Raw genomic sequence first — 23,461 nt, 5'->3', positions numbered from 1 at the left:
AGGGGAGGGAGGAAGGAAGGAAGGGAGGGAAGGAAGGAAGGAAGGAGGAAAGGAAGGAAGGAAGGAAGGAAGGAAGGAAGGAAGGAAGGAAGGAAGGAAGGAAGGAAGGAAGGAAGGAAGGAAGGAAGGGGAGGGAGGGAAGGAAGGAAGGAAGGAAGGGGGGAGGGAAGGAAGGAAGGAAGAAAGGAAGGAAGGGAGGAGGGAGGGAAGGAAGGAAGGCAAGGGAGGAAGGAAGAAAGGAAGGGAGGGAGGAGGGAGGGAAGGAAGGAAGGGAAGGGAGTGAGGGAAGGAAGGAAGAAAGGAAGGAAGGGAGGAGGGAGGGAGGGAGGGAAGGAAGGAAGGAAGGGAAGGGAGTGAGGGAAGGAAGGAAGGAAGGAAGGAAGGAAGGAAGGAAGGAAGGAAGGAAGGAAGGAAGGAAGGAAGGAAGGAAGGAAGGAAGGAAGGGAGGAGGGAGGGAAGAAAGGAAGGCAACCCCCCGCCCCCCCCCCCGCTTTCGGCCCCCTTACCTTATTCCAGGGCGGCGGAGTCCAGCGGCGGCGGCGGCGGGGAGTCCTCCGGCGGCGGCCTCGCGGCGAGGGAGGGAGGGAGCTGCCGGCACTGGCCTCCAGGGACCAGCGCCGGCTGCTCCGCGGCTTCCCCGCGGCCTCCGCTGGTCCCTGGAGGCCCTCCAGAGACTCTGGAGGGCCTCCAGGGACCAGCGGAGGCCGCGGGGAAGCCTTCGCTGGCCGGCGCTGGTCCCCGAAGGCCTTCCAGAGCCTCTGGAAGGCCTTCCGGGACCAGCGCCGGGTGCCCCGCGGCTTCCCCGCGGCCTCCGCTGGTCCCTGGAGGCCCTCCAGAGACTCTGGAGGGCCTACAGGGACCAGCGGAGGCCGCGGGGAAGCCTTCGCTGGCCGGCGCTGGTCCCGGAAGGCCTTCCAGAGCCTCTGGAAGGCCTTCCGGGACCAGCGCCGGGTGCCCCGCGGCTTCCCCGCGGCCTCCGCTGGTCCCTGGAGGCCCTCCAGAGACTCTGGAGGGCCTACAGGGACCAGCGGAGGCCGCGGGGAAGCCTTCGCTGGCCGGCGCTGGTCCCGGAAGGCCTTCCAGAGCCTCTGGAAGGCCTTCCGGGACCAGCGCCGGGTGCCCCGCGGCTTCCCCGCGGCCTCCGCTGGTCCCTGGAGGCCCTCCAGAGACTCTGGAGGGCCTACAGGGACCAGCGGAGGCCGCGGGGAAGCCTTCGCTGGCCGGCGCTGGTCCCCGAAGGCCTTCCAGAGCCTCTGGAAGGCCTTCCGGGACCAGCGCCGGGTGCCCCGCGGCTTCCCCGCGGCCTCTGCTGGTCCCTGGAGGCCCTCCAGAGACTCTGGAGGGCCTACAGGGACCAGCGGAGGCCGCGGGGAAGCCTTCGCTGGCCGGCGCTGGTCCCGGAAGGCCTTCCAGAGCCTCTGGAAGGCCTTCCGGGACCAGCGCCGGGTGCCCCGCGGCTTCCCCGCGGCCTCCGCTGGTCCCTGGAGGCCCTCCAGAGACTCTGGAGGGCCTACAGGGACCAGCGGAGGCTGCGGGGAAGCCTTCGCTGGCCGGCGCTGGTCCCCGAAGGCCTTCCAGAGCCTCTGGAAGGCCTTCCGGGACCAGCGCCGGGTGCCCCGCGGCTTCCCCGCGGCCTCCGCTGGTCCCTGGAGGCCCTCCAGAGACTCTGGAGGGCCTCCAGGGACCAGCGGAGGCCGCGGGGAAGCCTTCGCTGGCCGGCGCTGGTCCCCGAAGGCCTTCCAGAGGCTCTGGAAGGCCTTCCGAGACCAGCGCCGGGTGCCCCGCGGCTTCCCCGCGGCCTCCGCTGGTCCCTGGAGGTCCTCCAGAGACTCTGGAGGGCCTCCAGGGACCAGCGGAGGCCGCGGGGAAGCCTTCGCTGGCCGGCGCTGGTCCCCGAAGGCCTTCCAGAGGCTCTGGAAGGCCTTCCGGGACCAGCGCCGGGTGCCCCGCGGCCTCTCCGCGGCGTCCGCTGGTCGCTGGAGGCCCTCCAGAGTCTCTGGAGGGCTTCCAGCGACCAGCGGAGGCCACGGAGAGGCCTCCACTACTGCCGCCGGGCCCCGCGCGCGGGCGGGGAAGGCGGGAAGTGAGGGAGGGAGCGTCCCTGCGCTCCCTCCCTCACTCCCCGCCTTCCCCGCCCGCGCCCGCGGCCCACCGGCTCCGGGGCTGCCTAAACCGGGACCTTTAATGGTCCCGGTATAGGCAGCCCGGGATCCGGGATTGGGTGGCCAGATCCGGGAATGTCCCGGGAGACCGGGACGGTCTGGCCACCCTAGGCTTCCCCCCTCCCCCAGCCAGCTGGCCGGCGGGGGAAGCCCCACCCCCACAGCCATTATGCATCTCCATGAACAATTCCCATAAGGAATGATGGGGAATTGATCCACGGGTATTAGGGGCTCTGGGGGGGCTGTTTTTTGAGGTAGAGGTGCCAAATTTTCAGTATAGCATCTAGTGCCTCTTCCCAAAATAACCCCCAAGTTTCAAAAGTATTGGACCAGGGAGCCCCAAAAGAAGGTGCCCCTATCTTTCATTATTTTCTATGGAAGGAAGGCATTTTAAAAGGTGTGCTGTCCCTTTAAATGTGATGGCCAGAACTCCCTTGGAGTTCAATTCTGCTTGTCACACCTGTGCTCCTGGCTCCACCCCCAAAGTCTCCTGGCCCCACCCCCAAAGTCCCCAGATATTTCTTGAATTGGACTTGGCAACCCTATTTTAGGACTACGTCAAAAATCCTGTTTGTATCCCCAACTGTAAGGCAGATGTTCACTTCGAACAATAATAAAGTGGCCAGCCTGTTACTTATGCTCAATTATTCTTTTTATATCTTCCAGGAGTTTTATTAGCTGGGTTGTTAACAGTTCTGTGGGGGAAAAAAATTTCCAGTCTTCTTCAACAAAACAAAACCCAGATTTACGTATGACTAATGAAGAAAAAAGCCCTCCACGTTACTTCTACCAAGGGGAAACAAAGCGTTCAGTACTGAGCATTCTGTTTTATTGTACACAAACCAAACTTTCATTGCCAGCTGATTAAATCATTGCCCTACAAGCCAAAAAATATTCGAAAATACAAAAACTTCTTATACGGGCTGAATCTAGCCCTAAGATGATCTTTTCTCTGATCCGGGGTCACAGAGGCTTGAGAATCAGGAACCTGAAGGGCCGCAAGTGGAACACACTGCTTAGATGAAGAAACAAAGGCAGAAGGCCAGGCTCTTGGTATTTATACCAGGCTTGGCCTGACCAAAGCCTTAATTCTACCTTCCAACTGAGTAGGCAGCTATTCCATACAAACCACAAACAGCCTAGTAAAGTTGCATGCTGCTACCAGGATTGTACTTGGGTGAACTTTTTCAGCATCCAATCGTAGCCACAGGCTATTGAATAACACCCAATTCTATTTTTTGCATCTAAATCTCAGCACAGTTGTGGCAATTCTTTTTTTTTTAAAAATTATTTTTCTCATATCAGGGAAAAAGCAGGTGAAGGAAAGAAATGATACCTATATAATAAAGGGAAGGGAAGTACTAAACTCCTGCTATTAGGAGCATTAAATCAGTATACAACCCCAACGGAGAAACTGTTAGCGACCATACACTCAGATATAAATCCAGTCCTGGAAGTGTACATTAGATGGAATAATCTCATTCCCAGCTAAATACCGCAGAACTGGGAGCCAGGTACCTACAAAGGTGATGTTCATATCTTTAAGGGGAGGGACGGTGGCTCTGTGGTAGAGCATCTGCCTGGTAAGCAGAAGGTCCCAGGTTCAATCCCAGGCATCTCCAAAAAAGGGTCCAGCAAATAGGTGTGAAAAACCTCAGCTTGAGACCCTGGAGAGCCGCTGCCAGTCTGAGAAGACAATACTGACTTTGATGGACCAAGGGTCTGATTCAGTAGAAGGCAGCTTCATAGGTTGACAAGACCATCAGTGATCTTTTCCATCACGAACTGTGTCCACGGTTTATCAAACCATAGTTCCAAAGTTGGTGCTTCCTTGGCTTTCCATTTGGAAACAATGGCTAAACTTGCCACCACCAGTAAGACAGAGATCATAACCTTCTTACTCTTATTTGGGGAGAAGTCAGACCACAATTCTAGCAGGGCTAGATCCAAGGTAGGAGGGAAGATGTGACCTGCTATTCTACCAATCTGGTACCATAGAGTTTTCCCTCCCAAATTGCTAGAGCATCCGGGAAAACCATAGGATTTTCCTGCAGCCAGCACACTAAATAAATAACTTGTGAGTGATGTCATCATGCATGAAAAAGTCCCCTGCAGGAAGCTGTGGGGGACTTGGTAGCCCTATTGGTGCCCCTCAGGAAAAGCACATCCTAGCAAACAGTGTCCAGTAACATACAGAAAATAAAAATTCCAAAATGTTCATTTTAAGAAATACAGGGCTTCTTCTTCCCTCTATGCCAGGGGTGTCAAACATGAGGCCCAGGGGCCGAATCAGGACCCCGGAGGGCTCTTATCAGGCCACCGAGCAACTGGCTGTCATCTGCTTCCTCCTCCCTCTCTCTTGCTTCCTTCTGCATCACAGCTTGTTTTGCAAGGCTTGCTCAATCACACAGGAACTACAGAGCAAAAGCTCAATTTTCTCCCTTGGTTGAGGCTCCTCCCCCTCCTGGTCCCCTAGGGAGGGAGGGAGGGAAAGAGCCAGAGCTTCCTTTGCCCAGTTCCCTGGATCCCGTGGGAGAAATACAAAGAAAGCACCTTTAAAACCAACAAGTGCTAATGTTTTAAGAATGTTTTATTTTAAGTCTTTTTTAAAAAAAAAATCTTTAGTTGTGTTTGTCTGTGTCCTTTAAAAAGTTTATATCTCTGCTACCTAATTTCAGCTGCAAGCCGCATCAAGCGTGTCCCTAGAGAGGCAACATAAATTTTTAATATAAATAAATATTTCATCTACACAGTTTAATTGTTCCATATCTCATTAACAAGGTTGGTTATAGCCTATAAAGTTAGAAGCATCCTGTGGTCAGCATAACTCAGAGACTTGTCCCAATTCTCTCTTCTTGCTTTCCTTCTGTGAATACATAGACCAAAGACTTCATTACAACAGTTTACTGTAATGTCCAATAAGTTGAAATGGTTTAGTAGCCTGGTTTATAAATAAGAAACAAACTAGAGTTTGCCATTTTGCCTAGTTTGGATTTCATAACAAACTGGATTGTACAGATCTTCAATGTGCCCCTTGTGTGCAACATGAAGGAGGTGAGTACTAAACATATGAGCCCAAAGTGACTCATTCATTTCACAGGATTGTCTCTGATGTCTGCATGCATCCAATATCTTTAAAAATTACATTTTAAGATTAAACTGTCATTATCTATAAATAACACAACTGATTTCTTATCCATGTGTATACTGCACAGTGGGAACAGCCAAAATTAGTCTTCGTCAGATAGAAAACCAACTCTTGAATGAAGATTTATTGAGAAATTGAAGTATCATATAGAACCTCACCCACTATTGTTTCTGTTCTAACATGAAATATGGAAACCAACCATGACAGGTGGTAATTACTATTACCATCACTTGAAGGAGTAGCCCTACTATGCGAATAGAGCAGGAAATACGACCGAGGAATATACCACACTGGAAATTTATATTAAACTCTCTTTAATAGATGTTACAGGCCACTTCACATAACCATACTTTGTATATACTGGTACTGATGGCACTATCAAATGCTTAAACCATCGACTTTTACTGCTAAAAGCCTTTTTTATTATTATAGGAATTTGGGATAAGCACTGGAATGCCCAAAAATGAATTGGTAAACATCAACTTATTTTTAGGGTTTGTAGAATCTTTCGGGCTCAAGTGCCGTGTTCTACTGTTCCAGTAGAACACGGCACTTGAGCCCGAAAGATTCTACAAACCCTAATGATATCACCAGCCATGAAAACCTGAAATCTTTGATATCAACTTATTTGTTTACTTTTTTAAAATGCATAAATTATTTTTTATTTAGTTTCAAAAACCTAAGAGGAGAAGCTAAGCAGTTCAATTCTTTGGGTGAGCATGCTGCCAAGCGGAGGGCCTTTCACTTGTATGCTGGAGGGTATAACTACCACAAAGGAAAATTAGGTGTTATAGTAAATGGATGGCTATATGACCAAAAATGGCTACCACAGAACAGTTTCCTGCTATCTCTCCAGACTCTGTAGCATTCATGTTTTCTCAGTCCTATTCTATATCATTGGCTGCTGATGGCAAGGGAGGAGGAGTATCATGATGTTACAGTAGGGTTGGCAATCCCCCAGGTGGGGGCAGGGGATCCCCCGGTTTGGAGGCCTTCCCCCCGCTTCAGGGTCGTCAGAAAGCGGGGGGGGGGGAGGGAAATGTCTGCTGGGAACTCTGTTATTCTCTATGGAGATTTATTCCCATAGAAAATCATGGAGATGGATCCGCGGGTATCTGGGGCTCTGGAGGGGCTGTTTTTTGGGGTAGAGGCACCAAATTTTCAGTATAGCATCTAGTGCATCTCCCCAAAATACCCCCCAAGTTTCAAAAAGATTGGACCAGGGGGTCCAATTCTATGAGCCCCAAAAGAAGGTGCCCCTATCCTTCATTTTTTCCTATGGAAGGAAGGCATTGAAAAGGTGTGCCGTCCCTTTAAATGTGATGGCCAGAACTCCCTTTGGAGTTCAATTATGCTTGTCACAGCCTTGATCTTGGTTTCCCCCCGTAATGTCTCCTGGCTCCACCCCCAAAGTCCCCAGATATTTCTTGAATTGGACTTGGCAACCCTATGTTACAGTATGATGTGTATTTACAGTAGTCTGGTTTTAGCCTTGAATATTAAATTCAGATGAGTTTCTGCAATTTTTTCACGTTAATGTAAAGGACCAGCTCTTTGATGTTCATGCCCATTAAGCTTAGGCAACCTCTTGCTCTGATGCCAAGTTCATACAGTTCATTTCCACATGGTCTATGTCCTTTTCAGCCCTCTGGAAATTGGAATACCCCAGTTATGCGCTGCTATAACATCATTTAATTGCTACAATTTTACTGACTGCCTACTACATCATGCTCCTGCCACCATCTTATATTTTTTTTTAAATAATAAAAAGCTTTATTAATATAAAGTTCAAGATACAAGTATGAAAATGCATCGGCAGATGTGTAGTATGTACCCATATACAGCGGGAAGATGGATATAAACAAAGTTAGTTATTAAAATACAGGTTACAACAACAGTTGACATGACATCAGTATAGCATGATATGGGTCATTAGGATTTTTGCTGCCACCATCTTATATGACCTCCAAGCCAAGAGTGGCAGCAAACAAACTGGGATGTGCATGCACCAGTGGATAAATCTCAAGGAGTGCAAATATTTATATTATATATGTCACAGATCTAATACCAGTTTAAATATACAGAGCCGTATTACATCTATTGTTTCAGCAGAGTCACTTCTATGCTGCCTCCAAAGCGCTTTTTCTTCATTCGCTGTTTTAATCCTTTGCTTTGGAAGCTTTGGAATTGTGGCTTTAAACCCTCTGGTCTACTTAAACATGACCCTTGGTTGTTGTTCCTGGAATTCTTATGGGTCAGTGACCTACTATACAAATGTTTTTTTGATGAAATCTGGATGGCTTATTATTCTATTAGTCAAAATAAGCTTCTCTGTGTTTTCAGGCCTGCTCAGATGCACCCATGCAGACCAAAATAATTTCTCAGAATATGTGCTTTATGGTCTTCTTAGTTGCCCTTTTCCTGAGTTTGGCTTCCTCCTGTGAAGACCTGTTGACAGAGCCACTAATGGCTTCCTCTGTATAAGAGGCGCCAACTTTTTAAGTGTTTAGGAAGCAGCAAAGTCCACTCTCATCAATAAAGCGAGAGATCAAAAAGGTTCCACATCGCAAAGGAGTGTAGCTAGTTATTGCTTACTGAGGACAGACATGCTACGCTATGAATAGAGCTTAGTATTGCCATTCTGTCAATCATATTAGCCCAGCAATAGTTCTGTCTGAGAGTATATTTCAATTCAGAAATCACAGAGAGAGTAAATCATGGTAAACAGTTACAAGTTCTATTATACCCATAGCACAGTATCCATACGGTCTAATTGTTCATACTAATAAACCACTACTAAAAGTTTAAGACAGCAACTGTTGATGCTGGATGAAAAGACCTCATTAGTAATGCCCTCAAATCTTTGAAAGCTAAGCAATGAAGCCCCCATCTTGGTTTTTTCTTTTGTTTCACTCTCTCTTAGGTTCCTAAGAACAGACAGTTATCTTTTTTACATTTAAATGTTGTTAACCACAACGCAAGTCATTAAAAAAGTTTAGAACATAAGTTTTAAAAATGCTGGTTTAATTCAGGCACACAACTCTACCTTCCAACTTGGCATCAGATACGTAATTTTAAGGAAATTTATGTGCTGTTTCAAAAATACTCCCACAGAGGAAGAGGCGATGCCATAACTAGTACTTAGTCCATCCAATTTGATCCATTTTTTTAAAAAAAGGTCACTATGCTATAGTTCCTCCAACTGCAGTTACTCTTGGTCAGCATTGTCCTTTAGAACACTTAAACCTTAGAAGGGTGGTGATTTTCAAGCAGACACCCAACATGACCTAAATGGAAATTAACATGAAACAGCTGAACTAACATTTATTTACTCCAATTCATCAATCTTGTGAGTGACTAAATGGGAAACTATTTGAAAAGCGTTTTATACATTCCTTCTGAACAAGGAAAATATACTTTGATGTAGCCCAAATCGATCGTCTTCTTTCTTTCACAATACCCTCCCTTTTTACAGCAAAAGAGAAACACATGATAAAGGCACTGATAATAATACTTCAGGGGGAAATCTATAAACTGCAAACAACAGTATTCAACTGAAGTACATAAATGAGATGTCTGACAATATCTTCCTCAATAATGCAGAGGACTAATGTGCAGCTTGTGGAGTGGGAACATCTTACTATTCAGTCTCATTTTCTATGGTCAGCTGAGAACTTTCCAGCTGAGCATCATCTCAAGGCCGAACTAAATTTAAGGTCTTTGCCACAGAAAAGGAGGCTGTTTTTTTTTTTTTTTAATGCATTTAGTTATACAGAAAGCAGAATGTGGATTAGAAGAACTAAGCACTCCCACTATTTACTTCTCTTTGCTGCTCTCTGTAGCTTGAATCTGCTAATCCATGGAGACAAGGATCAGAAATCTTTCCCTTTTTCCTACCACTTAGTAAGCCTTTCAGTCCCAGGGAAATTGATTTAGGGGACTGCAGGACCTGTGGGAACTAACAAATTGCTTGAGGAGGGGTAATGAAGCAAAATCACTCCTCTTACCTCTTCTATTAGGGAAGTACCTCAGTCCAACATCCCAGCTCACACCGTTATTCAGTGTCCCACAATTCTAGGAATCAACTGTGCTGGAGTTAGAAAAGATTTTTTTTTGGGGGGGGGGAGACTAGGGAAAGCATTCTGTCAATGCTTTCCACTTATGAATCACAGGATCCAACACTATTTCTTCTTCAGTGACAATTATACATTGGGCTGAAAAGCAGCATTTCACTGAGGGGTAAGGTGACGGAGGAAAAATTGTTTCCCTCACTATTTTATTTTTTAAAAAACTGACAGCATCCATCACTCTTTCAGCCTGAACAGGCAGTCACAACGGGGGGGGGGGGGGGGGCATGTCTTGAGTAGCACACAATTTTTTAATTGAAGGACAACATATACTATGAATTTGTCCAGTTGAATTTATCATGGTTAATTTTAATAACATATTTAGTAAATATGTGCTCAGAGCTTGGGGGGTACTCCTGGATGCCTCTTTATCTATGGAAGCTCAGGTTGCCGCCACTGCAAAAGCTGCCTTTTTCCATCTAAATAGATACCATGTTGCATTCTGCGTCACTGCCTACCAGCTTTGTACGGCTCTGCTCATCTATGTATGGCTTTGCTCACTGTGCTGGATTCCTCGTCTGATGAAATGTGCTTAAGAGCACACGAAAGCTTACATTCTAAATAAAAATTGGTTGGTCTTAAAGATGCCACTTGACTCCTGCTTTTTCCATCTAAGGTGAACTTGGCAGCTGGTCCCTTATCTTACTTCCCATTATCCGGCCACAGTGACGTGCGACGGTCACTTCCAGATTAGACTATTGTAACTCTCTCTACGTGGGGCTACCCTTGATCCTGCTCCAGAAACTCCAGTAGGCGCAGAATGCAGAAGCATGGTTGTTGACATTGATGCCTGCTAGCCCCGGATACACCCAGTTGCTCTGCAACTGGTTTCAAGGTGTTTGTCCTTACCTTTAAGGTTCTATACAGCCAGGGGTCAGAATATCTTCAGGACCACCTCTCCCCATATAAGCCCCCCCCCCCACCTGGGTTTTGAGATCTGCTGCACAACATCTTCTTATGATTCCTGGTCCTAAGGATACTCGACTGACTTCAAGAGGGCTAGGGCCTTTTCGGTCCAGGCCCCTACCTGGTGGAATGAGCTCCCACTAGAGATCCGAGCCCTGTGGGACTTACTGAGGTTTCACAGGGCCTGCAAGACGGAGCTCTTCTGTCAGGCTTTTAATTGATCTGGCAGGCATCCCTTTGATGTTAACTGGCCTCCCCATCAGCTTACCGTCATGGTGACTGTGCTGTGTTGGAGATATCAGCCTATAGGCTGTTGCTGGCTTGCCTTCTGTGTTTGTGATACTGTATTGCCTTTGTTTTTATAATGTTTTATATTGTTATGTTTTTATGATGTTTTAATTTGTAATAGGTGATTAAATTTCTGTTGTAAGTCGCCCTGAGCCCACTTGTGGGAAAGAGTGAGATATATATCTAAAAATTAAATTAAATACTCAAACCGTTTTCCCACACAGCTTACCTCGGAGTGACGTCCCTCTTCCCCGCGCAGCGTCTGCTCGGATTTCCCACCATCTGCTCTGCAGAAGCAGGAAGTGCCGGAGCTTTTGCATCGCTAACGTAAACTGGGTTTTAGCGATTTACATTTGCGATGCAGAAGCTCCGGCACTTCCTGCTTCTGCGGAGCAGATGGTGGGAAATCCGAGCGGATGCTGCGCGGCGAAGAGGGATGTCACTCCGAGGTAAGCTGTGTGGGAAAACGGTTTCAGTCTTTCAACAGAATGATTTAACATAATCAATACTGCCCTCACATAATGGACTCAATTTATCCTGATTCAAATCTCTGCTCTGCCATGGAAACTTTCTAGATGGCCTTGGGCCATTCACACTGTCTTCACCTAACTAACCTCACATAATTGTTCTCAGAAAGAAATGGAGAAATGAAGAATGACATTGTAAACTGCTTTGGGTCTCCCGGTAATGGGGGCGGGGAGAGAAGGATATATATACATAAATAGAATATACACTGAAGAATTTTACCACCTATTGAACTTTTACTCAGCCAGAAAAAATGAAGGAGAGGAAAGGCCAGCCTCATCATCAGTTAGGGAGGAGCCTGGAAGTCACCCATGTGACTGAGTTGTGGGGCACACTTTTGCTTGGCGAGAAAGTGTGAAGGGGAAGAAAAGCCACCCTCTCCATTAGCTATGGAGGGGGCTCAAAACAACCTATGAAACTGAGCTGTGAGGATGGGGTGTACTCTCTTCATATTCTCTGACTCTGGGATGATTGGGCAAGTACAGAGGTACTGAGGGGGGATTGGCACAAACTGAAAAATGAACTGTGGCTCAAGCAGGAACTGGCTGGTTCATGGTTTGTTTCAAACCAGTTCATTTGGCAGCATAATTCCCAAACCCAAAAACGAACCGCCTTTTTCCCATGGAGGTTCAGGTGGTTCATTTATGCAGTTCATTCTCCAGACAACCTGGTGCTCATTCAATCAATTCTAAGGCAATGCTGGGGGTGAACTTGTGGAGACTGCTAAAAACACCCAAAGCAGTGGTCCATAGCTTGATGGGCAGCTCAGGGAGCCAACCACAGGGCTCCCATTCTGCTCTATGAGAGCAGATTATATGCCAGTATAGTACTACACCTTGACTCAGCTGCTTTCACTTTGCAGCATGAAGAGAGAACAGTCAGTTGTCGTGACAGCAGAAGAACTGTTTGCTGCGTGGCTGATTTAGGGGAGACTTTGAGGGACCCCACACACAGTGGGACATTTTTTTTAAACAACTCTCCTGGCTGGGAAGATGGCCCTTGCCGTGGTTTCAGGGAATGAACCTGAAGCTAGAGCTGAACTTTCCTGGGGGCACCTGCTTCGGGGGGCTATAACTCAGCCATCCCAAATCCAATCTTTGCCAAACTTGGAGAGTGGGTGGAGGAGAGTGTGCTGAAGACTCCCTGTGACCTTAGCATCTCTAACTCACGAGGGGGCTGTTCTACCACTTCCAAAACCTAACAAACCATGAACCAGTTTGGGAAATGGAAGAGTTTGTGTAAGTTTGCGGTTCGTGCAATCAAACAAATCATGAACCACCACTTTCCCAGTCTGTGCCCAACCCTAGTACACGGACAGTACCAGAGGCAATCCCAGATGGAGGAGACTGGATGGAGGAAGATACCTTTGGCTGACCGGTTCACCTCTTTTTTTTTTGCAGGGAGGTCATTTTAAATTCAAAATCATCTGGTTCTATGTACAGGCTTCTCTTTTTTAGGGGGTATATCCCTTTCAACTAAATATGTTAACTCGTTTTAGAACAGCCAATACCACCACTGGCTGAACAGCAGTTTTCCTATGGTAGAACCCTTTCCAAAGCAACATTTTATTTGCACATAATTCAACTACCCAAATAACTTGCTGTCTATTAAACTAAATCAGTGCATTACGGTTTAAGAACTTGTGTGTATCCAAATGCTTAATCTAAGTTACAGCTTTTAGGAAGTGTAAATCTTCAAAGCAAATTCACTTGAATACTGTCGACAAGTGTGTTTTTGGCCTGAATGCAATCTACAGACCTTTTCTTATATTAAGAATATACGTGCAGGAATCATAACAAGCAATAAATTTCAAATAAAAATGTCCACATTTTTAGTTTGTAATTTCAGTTCAAACTTTGATGTACCAGCAAGTGAAATGCCATTAAAACAACATTCATTTGGCATTGAGTTTTCAGGCCTTTTGAATAACCACACATGAAGAAAGTATTATTTCCAATGACATTTTATTACGTTATTAATGACTATTTGGCCAGAGAAAATCTAGCTCTCATAACGTCTACTTTATTAGCACAGGCTAATAATATTTTTTCAGCCAATATAGCAGATCAAAATCCAGGTGTAATTAAACATTTTCAACAAGAGTAAAAAGGAAATCGTATGAATAAAATCCTGTTTAAAATTTGGCCTAATGTTTAGAATTCAACTCATTGCAGCATGCATTAAAATGAATTTCCATGCAATTTAGGGCAGATTATGTCACATTTTCCACAAACTGGAATACTTCAAAGTGATTGAGAACTTTTGCTTAGAGCTCTTGCACACAACCAGCCCCTCTAGGATTGGGTTGGGAAATAACTAGAGATTTGGGGGGGGGGGGGTGGAGCTTGGGAAGGATGGGGTTTGGGGAGGGGAGGGACAGCAGTGTCAGGATTGGCCAAGTATCAGTAAAAAAACCCCTTATCTGATAAAACCAGTTGCCTTAGTAACATGATGACTGAGCGAGCGTGAGTTACACAGGTTACACAGATTCCAAGGTAACTGCAAAAGCGAAAGTAAAAATGTTCCCAACCCCCTCCAAATGAACCACTAGAACAAAGATACCTCCTCAGCCTCCACAAAGCTTGAAGGAAGTTTCTTAGGGCTCTGTGGATGAAAAGACTTGAGTTCTGCTCCTCAATATACTAAGATGTTTGTGCTGGTAACTGGGGATTCCCTGCTCAGAAAGGCACAGCCCAAAGTGTGCTGATCAGACTTGTCGTCTCGAGAGGTATGTTGTCTACCGGATGCACACATCCGGGATGTGACAAAAAGGGTAGGAAGACTTGCCAAGCCCACAGATTATTATCCTTTCTTGCTGATCCATGTGAGAACAAATGAAACTGTCCAGCACAGCCTGGAACATATTAAATCAGGCTCTGGGTCAGAAGGTAAAAGAGTTGAGAGTGCAAGTTGTGTTTTCATCACTTCTTCCTGTCAAAGGCCATGGCTTAGGTTGGGAAAGAAGAATACTGCAAATAAATGACTGGCTACATAAATGATGTCATCAGGAAAGGACTGGATTTTTGGACCATGGCTTATGCTTTATAGGATGGGGGAGATTTGCCTTGGCAGCAGAATGTGCAAAAAGGATCTAGGGGTCTTAGTGGACCGAATAATGAACATGAGTCAGCGGTGTGATGCTTTGGCTAAAAAAGCAAATTTAATTTTGGGCTGTATTAACAGAAGTATAGTGTCCAGATCACGTGATGGTATTGCTTTGCCATGGTTAGACCTCACCAAGAGTATTGTATTCAGTTTTGCTACCACATTTTAAGAAGAATATAGACAAGCTGGAATGTGTCCAGAGGAGGGCAATGAAGATGATAAGGTGTCTGGAGACCAAGTCCTATGAGAAAAGGCTGAAAGAGCTAGGTATATATAGCCTGGAGAAGAGACAACTGAGAGGTGATATGATCACCATCTTCAAGTACTTGAAGAGCTGTCATATAGAGGATGGTGCAGAATTGTTTTCTGTTGCCCCATAAGGTCAGGCCACAACCAACGGGTTGAAACTAAAACAAGGGACTTTCCAGCTAAACATTAGGAAGAACTTCCTGACAGCGGTTCCTCAGTGAAACAGGCTTCCCTGGGAGGTGGTGGGCTCTCCTTCTTTGAAGGTTTTTAAGCAAAGGCTAGATGGCTGTCTGACAGCAATGCTGATTCTGTGAATTGGACAGATCATGAGAAGGAGGGCAGGAAGGGTTGCATCAACGCTTAGTTCTGGTGATCCTTTCCTACATGCCCAGGGAAATGCTGATTGCCACTTTGGGGTCAGTTGGCAATTTTTTCCAGGCCAGTTTGGCCAGGGATCCTGGAGGTTTTTGCCACCTTCCGGGCATGGAGTAGGGGTCACTGGGGATGTATGCATGTAGGGGAGGTATTTGTAAATTTCCTGCATTGTTCAGGGGGTTGGACTAGATGACCCTAGAGGTCCCTTCCAACTCCATGATTCTGTAAAATCTAGTGCAAAATAAGCAGATTTTTAAAAAGGAAGTACAGCTGAACTAACTGGCAATTGGAATGGGTAAAATATGCAAGGAAGAGCACCTATAATCAGTGAATTCTAATGTCTTGATTTCATGTTGGATTGTTCCTTTGCAACGGCTGGTAGTCAAACTCTAAATGAACTGATCAATCTTTTTTTTTTTTTAAATGAAACTTATTTTAAACCAGCCCTTTTTTTTTGTAACGCAGTTCCCTCTCCCTGGCTGCCTTTCTGTTGTAAATTTTAAAATATGAACTGAATGTATGTACACGTCAATGTATTTGATAATGTGACAGGATGCCTCATGAAACCTTATAGTGGAATCCATTTCGTTAGCCTTTAATATGCCACAGGACTTCTTGTTTGTTATTTTCACTCAAGACTTGAGATTTATGACAAATAAAACATAGGATGTTAGTCCAAACCGAATCACTGTGGCCGAACAATATAAAAAGGAAAGAAAGACATTAGAGGGATAACACTGTAAAGACGTCTGCATTCCAAGCCACAAGTTAAACAAACAAACAAAAAAATCTGCCATTACAAGAAAATACAGGTAGACAGAACATTAGTTAGAGCTCAAATAGAATAACTACAAATCCCAGGGAGCTGGAGGTAGAGAGAAAGCACTGAGAGTTAGTGAGTAGCTGGAGGATGTAGGAATAAAGCAGAAATATAGAGAGAGAAGATAACATACCTAGAAGGCAAGACAATGATCAAGACTGAAGAGCATGAACAGCTGGAACAGCAATTGCTTCTCATATATGAAGGCTTCCAACCATAATTAATCTTTCAGTTTGCAAATTGTAGTCATCTACCCCGGCTGATTCCTTAGCTGCATCATCGTATCTAGACCTTCTGTTGATCTTTCCTTTGCAAAGGGCACTTATGTATTAGCCCTCTCTGGCCTGAATTCTTCCTTTCCTACTGATAAACGCTTCTTAAGACCTTATAGGTCAGAAGAGTAGAGCAAAGAAAGAAAGAAAGTTAAATTTTGCAAAGGAGCTTTGCATCCTGTTTTTCAGTCACAGGCAAGAAGCTAGGGAGAGATTATTAAAGACTAAGGATGTCACACTTCATTGGTGATAACATTGCAGGGGTCAAACAGGAAAACAAGCTCATAGTACAAAGCAACAGAACAAAGCAGTAGGCAAGCGGCACCTTTAAGACCAGCTAAGTTTTATTCAGAATGTAAGCTTTCGTATGCTGTAAGCAGACTTCATCAGACAAAATTGGAATGGCAAGCCATCTTTAAATATAGAGAAAGTGGGCAGTGAGTTGGTATGCAGAGTCATGGGAATGTTTTTAGCAAATTAAAAGAGTCACAAATCGGGGTCTGTGTTTGTTTGTTCGTATTGTTAACTGGGCTGTAACAACAGTGAAGGGTGATAAAAAGCAGACATGTCATAGGTGTGAAGTGCCATAAATCTGAGTGTCATTCTGGCTTCCTTAGTTGTGGGTTTAAATGGAGGGCATTAGTGTCTCAAGAGGTTATAACATCGTTATAGTTTGCCATTAGAAAAAAAGAATACATTAAAATATAGTGGAAGATGGGTTAGTATATGTAATAAGAAAAACAGCCAATATCCCTATTTGAGTAGGTCAATACAAAAAACCAAAACATTCTGATATACTGTTCTAAAAGAGAAATACATCCTAGTTTGCCATTAGAAAAAAAGGGTACCTTAAAATATAGTGGGAGATGGGTTAGTACATGTAATGAGATAAACAGCCCATATCCCTTATTTGAGTGTATCAATACAAAAAAACAAAATATTCTGATACACTGTTCTAAAAGAGAAATACATTCTAGTTTCTTGCACACAGACAGCCCCCCAAACTCAAACACTCCTCACCCACAACAATACAACATCGCATCTGAGCATGAACACCGGTATCACAGTTTGCAATAAACCCAAGTGCCAACTTTGCTGCCACATACACCCAGACAACATAGTCACTGGACCCAACATTAACTACACCATCTCAGGCTCATTCACTTGTTCATCTTCCAACATTATATATGCCATTAAATGCCAACAATGCCCCTCAGTTCTCTACATAGGGCAAACAGGACAAACCCTACGCCAAAGGATAAATGGACACAAATCTGACATCAGGAATTACAGAACTGAGAAACCTGTTGGAGAACACTTGACCCTTCCTGAGCATTCAATGGGTGACCTCAAAGTAGCTGTTTTACTGCAAAGGAACTTCAAGAACAGAATGGAGAGAGAAATTGCTGAATTACAAATTATTATGAAACTTGGGACAAACACCTCCCCAGGACTGAACAGGGATATTGGTTTTTTATCTCATTACGTATGCTAAACCAACTCTCACTGAGTATAGCTGCGCATCCACAGTGTTCCAATGTATTTCTCTTTTAGAACAGTGTATCAGAATAACGTTGGGTTTTTTTGGGTTTTTTGTATTGATATACTCAAATAAGGGATATGGGCTTTTTAACTCATTACATATACTAACCCATCTCCCACTATATTTTAATGTACCCTTTTTTCTAATGGAAGACTAGAATGTATTTCTCTTTTATAACAGTGTATCAGAATGTTTTGTTTTTTTGTACTGACCTACTCAAATAGGGATATTCGCTGTTTTTCTTATTACATATACTAACCCATCTTCCACTATATTTTAATGTATTCTTTTTTTCTAATGGCAAACTATAATGATGTTATAACCTCTTGAGATACTAATGCCCTCCATTTAAACCCACAACTAAGGAAGCCAGAATGACACCCAGATTTATGGCACCATACCTATGACATGTCTGCTTTTTATCACCCTTCACTGTTGTTACAGCCAGTTAACAATACGAACAAACAAACACAGACCCCGATTTGTGATTCTTTTAATCTGCTAAAAACATTCCCATGACTCTACATACCAACTCACTGCCCACTTTCTCTATATTTAAAGATGGCTTGCCATTCCAACTTTGTCTGATGAAGTCTGCTTACAGCATACGAAAGCTTACATTTTGAATAAAACTTAGTTGGTCTTAAAGGCGTGACTCGACTATTGCTTTGTATAGGACATCTTTGTTTACCATAGATTCCGATGGGTAGCCATTAAGAAGTGCGCATGCACACAAAAGCTTATACCTTGAATAATTCCTTTTGTCTATCATGTGCTACTTCTTGGTCCTTGCTTCTGACAAGGTTTCAAAACCATAGATAAAAAGAAGTTACAGCTTGTGAATCAGTTACGGATCCGAAAGGTAAATGATTTTTAACAAAGAAATGTAACAGAAATCACAAAAACTTCGCTTTTCCTAGTAAAGGTTTTTCCAAGGCCACCCTGCAAGTTCACCATATCCTTAGAATAATAGAATCATAGAGTTGGCAGGGGCCATACAGACCATCTAGTCCAACCCACTACTTCAACGCAGGATCAACCTAAAGGATCTCCAACAAACAATCGTCCAGCCGCGTTTTGAAGACTGCCAGGGAAGGGGAGCTCACCCACCTTCCTAGGCAGCTGGTTCCACCTCTGTACTACTCTGCAAAAAAGAAAAATTCCCTAATATCCAACTTGTACTTTCCTCACAATCACTCTGAGACAGCTTCGTTTTTTTTAACTAGGGAAACTGGTTTAGCCTCTGAGAATACTTACAGTCGTTCAAGTTGCTTTAGATCTTGAAACGTTCCACGTTCTATCACGCTAATTTGATTCTCTTCCAAATGCCTATTAAAAAAAAAAGACAATTGTTGGCATACAACCATAAGGAGTATTATTCAAATCAGGCATGTAAAAGATTTCCCCAAAAGCTTATTTCCCCATGTCCCCTAAGAATTACTGTCTAAAAGTAATTTTTGACATTTCTTTTTGCTTGCTTATGATGTCCATCGCCTTATAAGTGCCACATAACAATAAGGGTGCATGGATTAGAAGAAAAGAACGAAGTTCCTTTTGCCCAACTGCACCTTCGTTGAAATTAAACTGCAGAAGAAGGGCTGAAAAGTACTTTTGTGCTACACATGCATTTGACCTAAGGGACTGTGCAAACACTTTCACAGAAAAGCTGGGTATTGAGGAAGGACTTGAGGGAAGTGACAGGAGACATCACACTGGTGTTCGGGGTGACAGATTCCAAAATATATGATCATATAGTATCTGCCCTGTGGCGCAGAGTGTTAAAGCTGCAGTACTGCAGTCCTAAGCTTTGCTCATGACCTGAGTACAATCCCGGCGGAGGCTGGGTTCAGGTAGCCGGCTCAAGGTTGACTCAGCCTTCCATCCTTCCGAGGTCGGTAAAAGGAGTCCCCAGCTTGCTGGGGGGGAAAGCGTAGATGACTGGGGAAGGCAACGGCAAACCACCCTGTAAAAAGTCTGCCGTGAAAACGTTGTGAAAGCAAGATCACCCCAGAGTCAGAAATGACTGGTGCTTGCACAGGAGACTAACTACCTTTACCTTTTTTTTTCCCCCAATATTTGGCCAATTAAAAAAATACCTTTAACATAAAGATACAACAGGTATATATGCCACATAGCTGGACATCTGTTGGAAGCATACAGGACACGGTAAAATGTTTTACTAACGGCAGTTAAGCCAACAGAAAAGAAATGATGTTATAGAGAGAATTATACTCACAGAACACGAAGATTCTTAAGACCGGCAAAGTCTACCTTTGTAATCCTTGTAATGTTGTTTCTGTCTAAGTCTCTGCAAAGGAAAAAAAAAGCAAATTACTGTTTAACATAGCACTTGCCAGGCTTCTCTGCTCTTCAAGAAACAATTTAAAAGCATCACTTCTCCGCACAATATAGAACATCGACCTTTTATGGTACAGGATGAAGCCAGCAATAAACTTAGTCCTCCCAGCAAACAATCTTTATAGCAATTGCTGTGTCTATCAGACAAGACTAATTGGGTCCTGATTAATGACGCTCGTTCTCTGGACGCAGTACCACAACTAGAACGACATGGCACTTTCCTTTTTGCAATAATGCAGCCAGTTCTGCCCAGTATTTCTTATAACAATCATAAGCGGATTATTCTGCTCGACATTTTTAAACTAACTGTTCATAGAAACCTTAGGAAGTAACGTAAATGAAGAAGGAAGAAGACAATAATTACTGGCCCTGGGCCAGAACAGGGTCCAGATGTCACAGCCACACAATACTAGTTCCAGTTCTATGCATTCTACAGAGAAGAGCCTTAAGGTGCCAAAGAAAGACCAAGTATTTATGCCAAGCTGCCTCTTCTACGGAGAGGAATCGCACTTCCAAATACTATGATTCATGGGTTTTTGCAAAATCTAACAAATGTCACACTATCTTGAACATTTCATGTTTTCTTTTGTTGCTTTTAAATGTGAATTTGTAGCCATCATAGTTTCAGAGATGCTTGGAAATAGGCAAACATCACCTGTATTATTGTATCTAGGCTCTTTTCTTTAACCATAAAAATCCAAAATCACAATCCTATTTCCTATCACATGCCCATAACTTTCCTCCTTCTGTTCTTATTAACCTTTTAATAATAATTCTCCCGTCGTGATGGCAAATCTGACCATCTTGATTGGTTGGGGCTCTGTGGTACTGTGCAGTGTCAGCCTTTGCCCGTCAAACTATCAATCAAGAGTACTTGTATGCCAATGGTTCAGTCTGCTCCTCTCCCCCACCCGAGTGGCTGTTCCTAGCCAGCAAAGCTGATTCTCTCAGTGAAACACAACCAACCTTAGTTCTGGCAGTTACTAGCTCTCCCAGCTCTCCCATTGGCTGAGCCGCCTATCACACTGATTCACAGAGCAGAGAAATCCTAACCTAGAATGGCTGAGAGAGGGAGAAGGAGGGAAACAGCCAGAGAGATGCTTTACTTGATTAGCTGAGAACTCCTCCCTAGCCTCCTCTAGAAGGGGGGGGGCGGGAATGTTATCAGAAAGAGGGTCTGAGAGGTGTCACTACAGGCCTCTGGAGTCCTGACTGTTCCAGATTGGTGAACATTCTATGGTGGAGGAGGGCAAAGGAGTCAGTGCTTCAGAGTGGACCTACAAGACCCAGGTTCTTGCTGTGGAAGCTGACTAGTTGATTTCGGACCAGTCACAGACTTCCAGCCTAACCTGTCTCACAGGGTCATTGTTCAGATCACCGAAGGGGGGGGGGGCGGGGAGAGGAGAATGATGTAAGCTGCTTTGGTCCCCCCTCCCACTGTGGGGGTGGGGAGAGAAAGATTGTCTGGAGCTGAGAGTCAGGAAGCCAAGGAGTTTGATCAGGAGTGCAAGAGTCAAGGTGGACACAAATAGTCATGGAGGCTACTTGTTGCTTCCACGAGGAGCCCAGTCCCAAGCAGGGGGCTAAATGGGCCTCCATCGATGTCCCCATTATTGTTCAGCGAAGCTTCTATGAGAACTCAGGACTCAGTGACCCATTCCTTGCAGGCATGTGCCCCTCCAACTGGTCACTAAGTCTTGGCCGAGTCAAGCTGAGCTACCCAAGGGGGGGGGGGTGAGTCTGGCAGGCTTTCTGCTTGCAGCTGTGCCTCTTCCACTTCTGCTGGGTTAGGTGCAGGGAATGCTTATTCAGGCGGTGGCAGCAATCTGTCAGTTCCTGAAGCATTAGAGGGGCTGGCTGCAGGCTCTGCTGCCAACTCAGGTGGGGGCCCTGCATGGTCATTGCCATCGCAATCACCCATAACATAAACAGGAGGAGATATAGTTGCCAACTCCAGGTTAAGAAAATCTGGAGATTTAAGGAGTGGGGCCTGGAGAGGATGAGGTTTGAGGAGGGGTGGGACCTCAGACAGGTATAATGCCATTTTCTCATGGGAAACCACTGTTGCCAATCTCCAGGTGAGGGCTAGAGATCATTCAGAATTACAACTGCTCTCCAGATGGTAGACATCAGTTCTCCTGGAGAAAATGGCTGCTTGGAAGGGTGGACTCTTGTGTCATTATAACCTGTTGAAGCCACTTCCCTCCTGTTTCAGTCTCCACTGTGGAGAAGGGCTGTCCTTTTCCTATGTAGAGGCTTCAGGGAGAGGATGCAAAGCTGATGTCAGATCAATTCCCCTACAGAAAACAGCCACCTTGAGGCATATACTCTATGGTATACCATAACACAACCCTCTCTCTCTCTCCAAGCCATGCAAAAAAACCAAAAAAACAAATCATGCCACAAGCTCATACTGATGCCAAATGCCACAAGGCTGAATATGACAGGAAAAGGCGCAAAGATTACTACAAACAAAAGTGCTGAGCTTCAGTGTCTCCATGACTGCTGTCATGCCCCCTCACACACTCCAAAGATGTTGTGGTGATAAAATTATGGGAAGAAGCTACACTTCTCTGAGTTCCTTGGAGAGAGGCAAGATAAAAATTGATAGGTATGCATTTACTGTGCACAAAGAGAACTCTTGTCAGTTTTCCCAGCTGCATCCCTTTTCTTGTGTTCCTTGCAAGTGAGAGTATTTGGGTGAAATGAAATAGGAAAACTTAGGGCACTAGGAATATAATTGCTTTTCACCCTCAGACCATATTTCTCAAGAGTTCGGGATAAGGTGGGGACATTTTGTGTGCTCTACAGGATTTTCCGGATTGGATTTATACCCCATTCTTCACTCAGAGTGGCTTACAATCTCCTTTCCTCTCCCCACAACAGACACCCTGTGAGGTAGGCAGGGCTGAGAGAGCTCTTCAAGAACTACTCTTGAGAGAAGAACTCTGAAAGAACTGTGACTGACCCAAGGTCACCCAGCAGCTGCATCTGGAGGAGTGGGGAATCCAGATTGGAGTCTACTACTATTTTTTTTTGAGTCCACCACTCTTAACCACTACACCAAACTGACTCTCTTAGAGCTTAGAATGAGAGAAAAAAAATCTGATGGGCCCAAGACCATTTAGTGGACTCTGCATACAACTGAGTGAGGCTAAATGAAGATTTAATTTTCATCTTGAATGGCAAAACCGTTGTAGCTACGCCTTGATCTTATATAGTCACCAATTAACCACAATAGCTTGCAATTTGTAGCCTGCTTAAATTAATTGCTTGTTACCTCCAGTAGCCTCAACCGTCAAGATATCTTTTCCATTCCCTCTTTTTTCTACTCACTGTGTCTCCTAACTCAGGTTCCTGGATCCCTAAGCCTCTATTCGTTTAGTCTGAGCTCTCTGCTCGCGACCTGAGTTAGATCCTTTCCCTTTAATAACACTGCTGTTGCAGTGTGTTCACCATCTACACTAGGTTTACTATCTGTGGCTCTGCTGCAGGAAGAAGGCCCTTTGAAAGACTCCAAAGGAAAGAATGGCCACCAGAAATATAAGTACAGACACCGATGTTTTGATTATATATTTGTTTT

At 44.8% G+C, this 23,461-nt stretch overlaps 1 protein-coding gene across 1 annotated transcript in view; it reads right to left on the bottom strand.

Annotated features, from left to right (window-relative positions):
• Window positions 1–23,461, bottom strand: part of SLIT3 (slit guidance ligand 3) — an 884,772-nt gene that overhangs the window by 822,132 nt on the left and 39,179 nt on the right. The window contains exons 2-3 of the mRNA XM_060240620.1: window positions 19,757–19,828; window positions 18,778–18,849 (exon numbers count right to left, since the gene is read on the bottom strand). Of these exons, the coding sequence (XP_060096603.1) occupies window positions 18,778–18,849; window positions 19,757–19,828 (144 nt within the window). The remainder of the gene's footprint in view (window positions 1–18,777; window positions 18,850–19,756; window positions 19,829–23,461) is intronic.

Source organism: Heteronotia binoei, chromosome 5 (genome assembly GCF_032191835.1).
Source record: "Heteronotia binoei isolate CCM8104 ecotype False Entrance Well chromosome 5, APGP_CSIRO_Hbin_v1, whole genome shotgun sequence".
In the NCBI taxonomy this organism is placed as follows: Eukaryota; Metazoa; Chordata; class Lepidosauria; order Squamata; family Gekkonidae; genus Heteronotia; species Heteronotia binoei.
The sequence above is the reverse complement of the archived record's forward strand: the minus strand, read 5'-3'. Positions and strand labels throughout refer to the sequence as shown.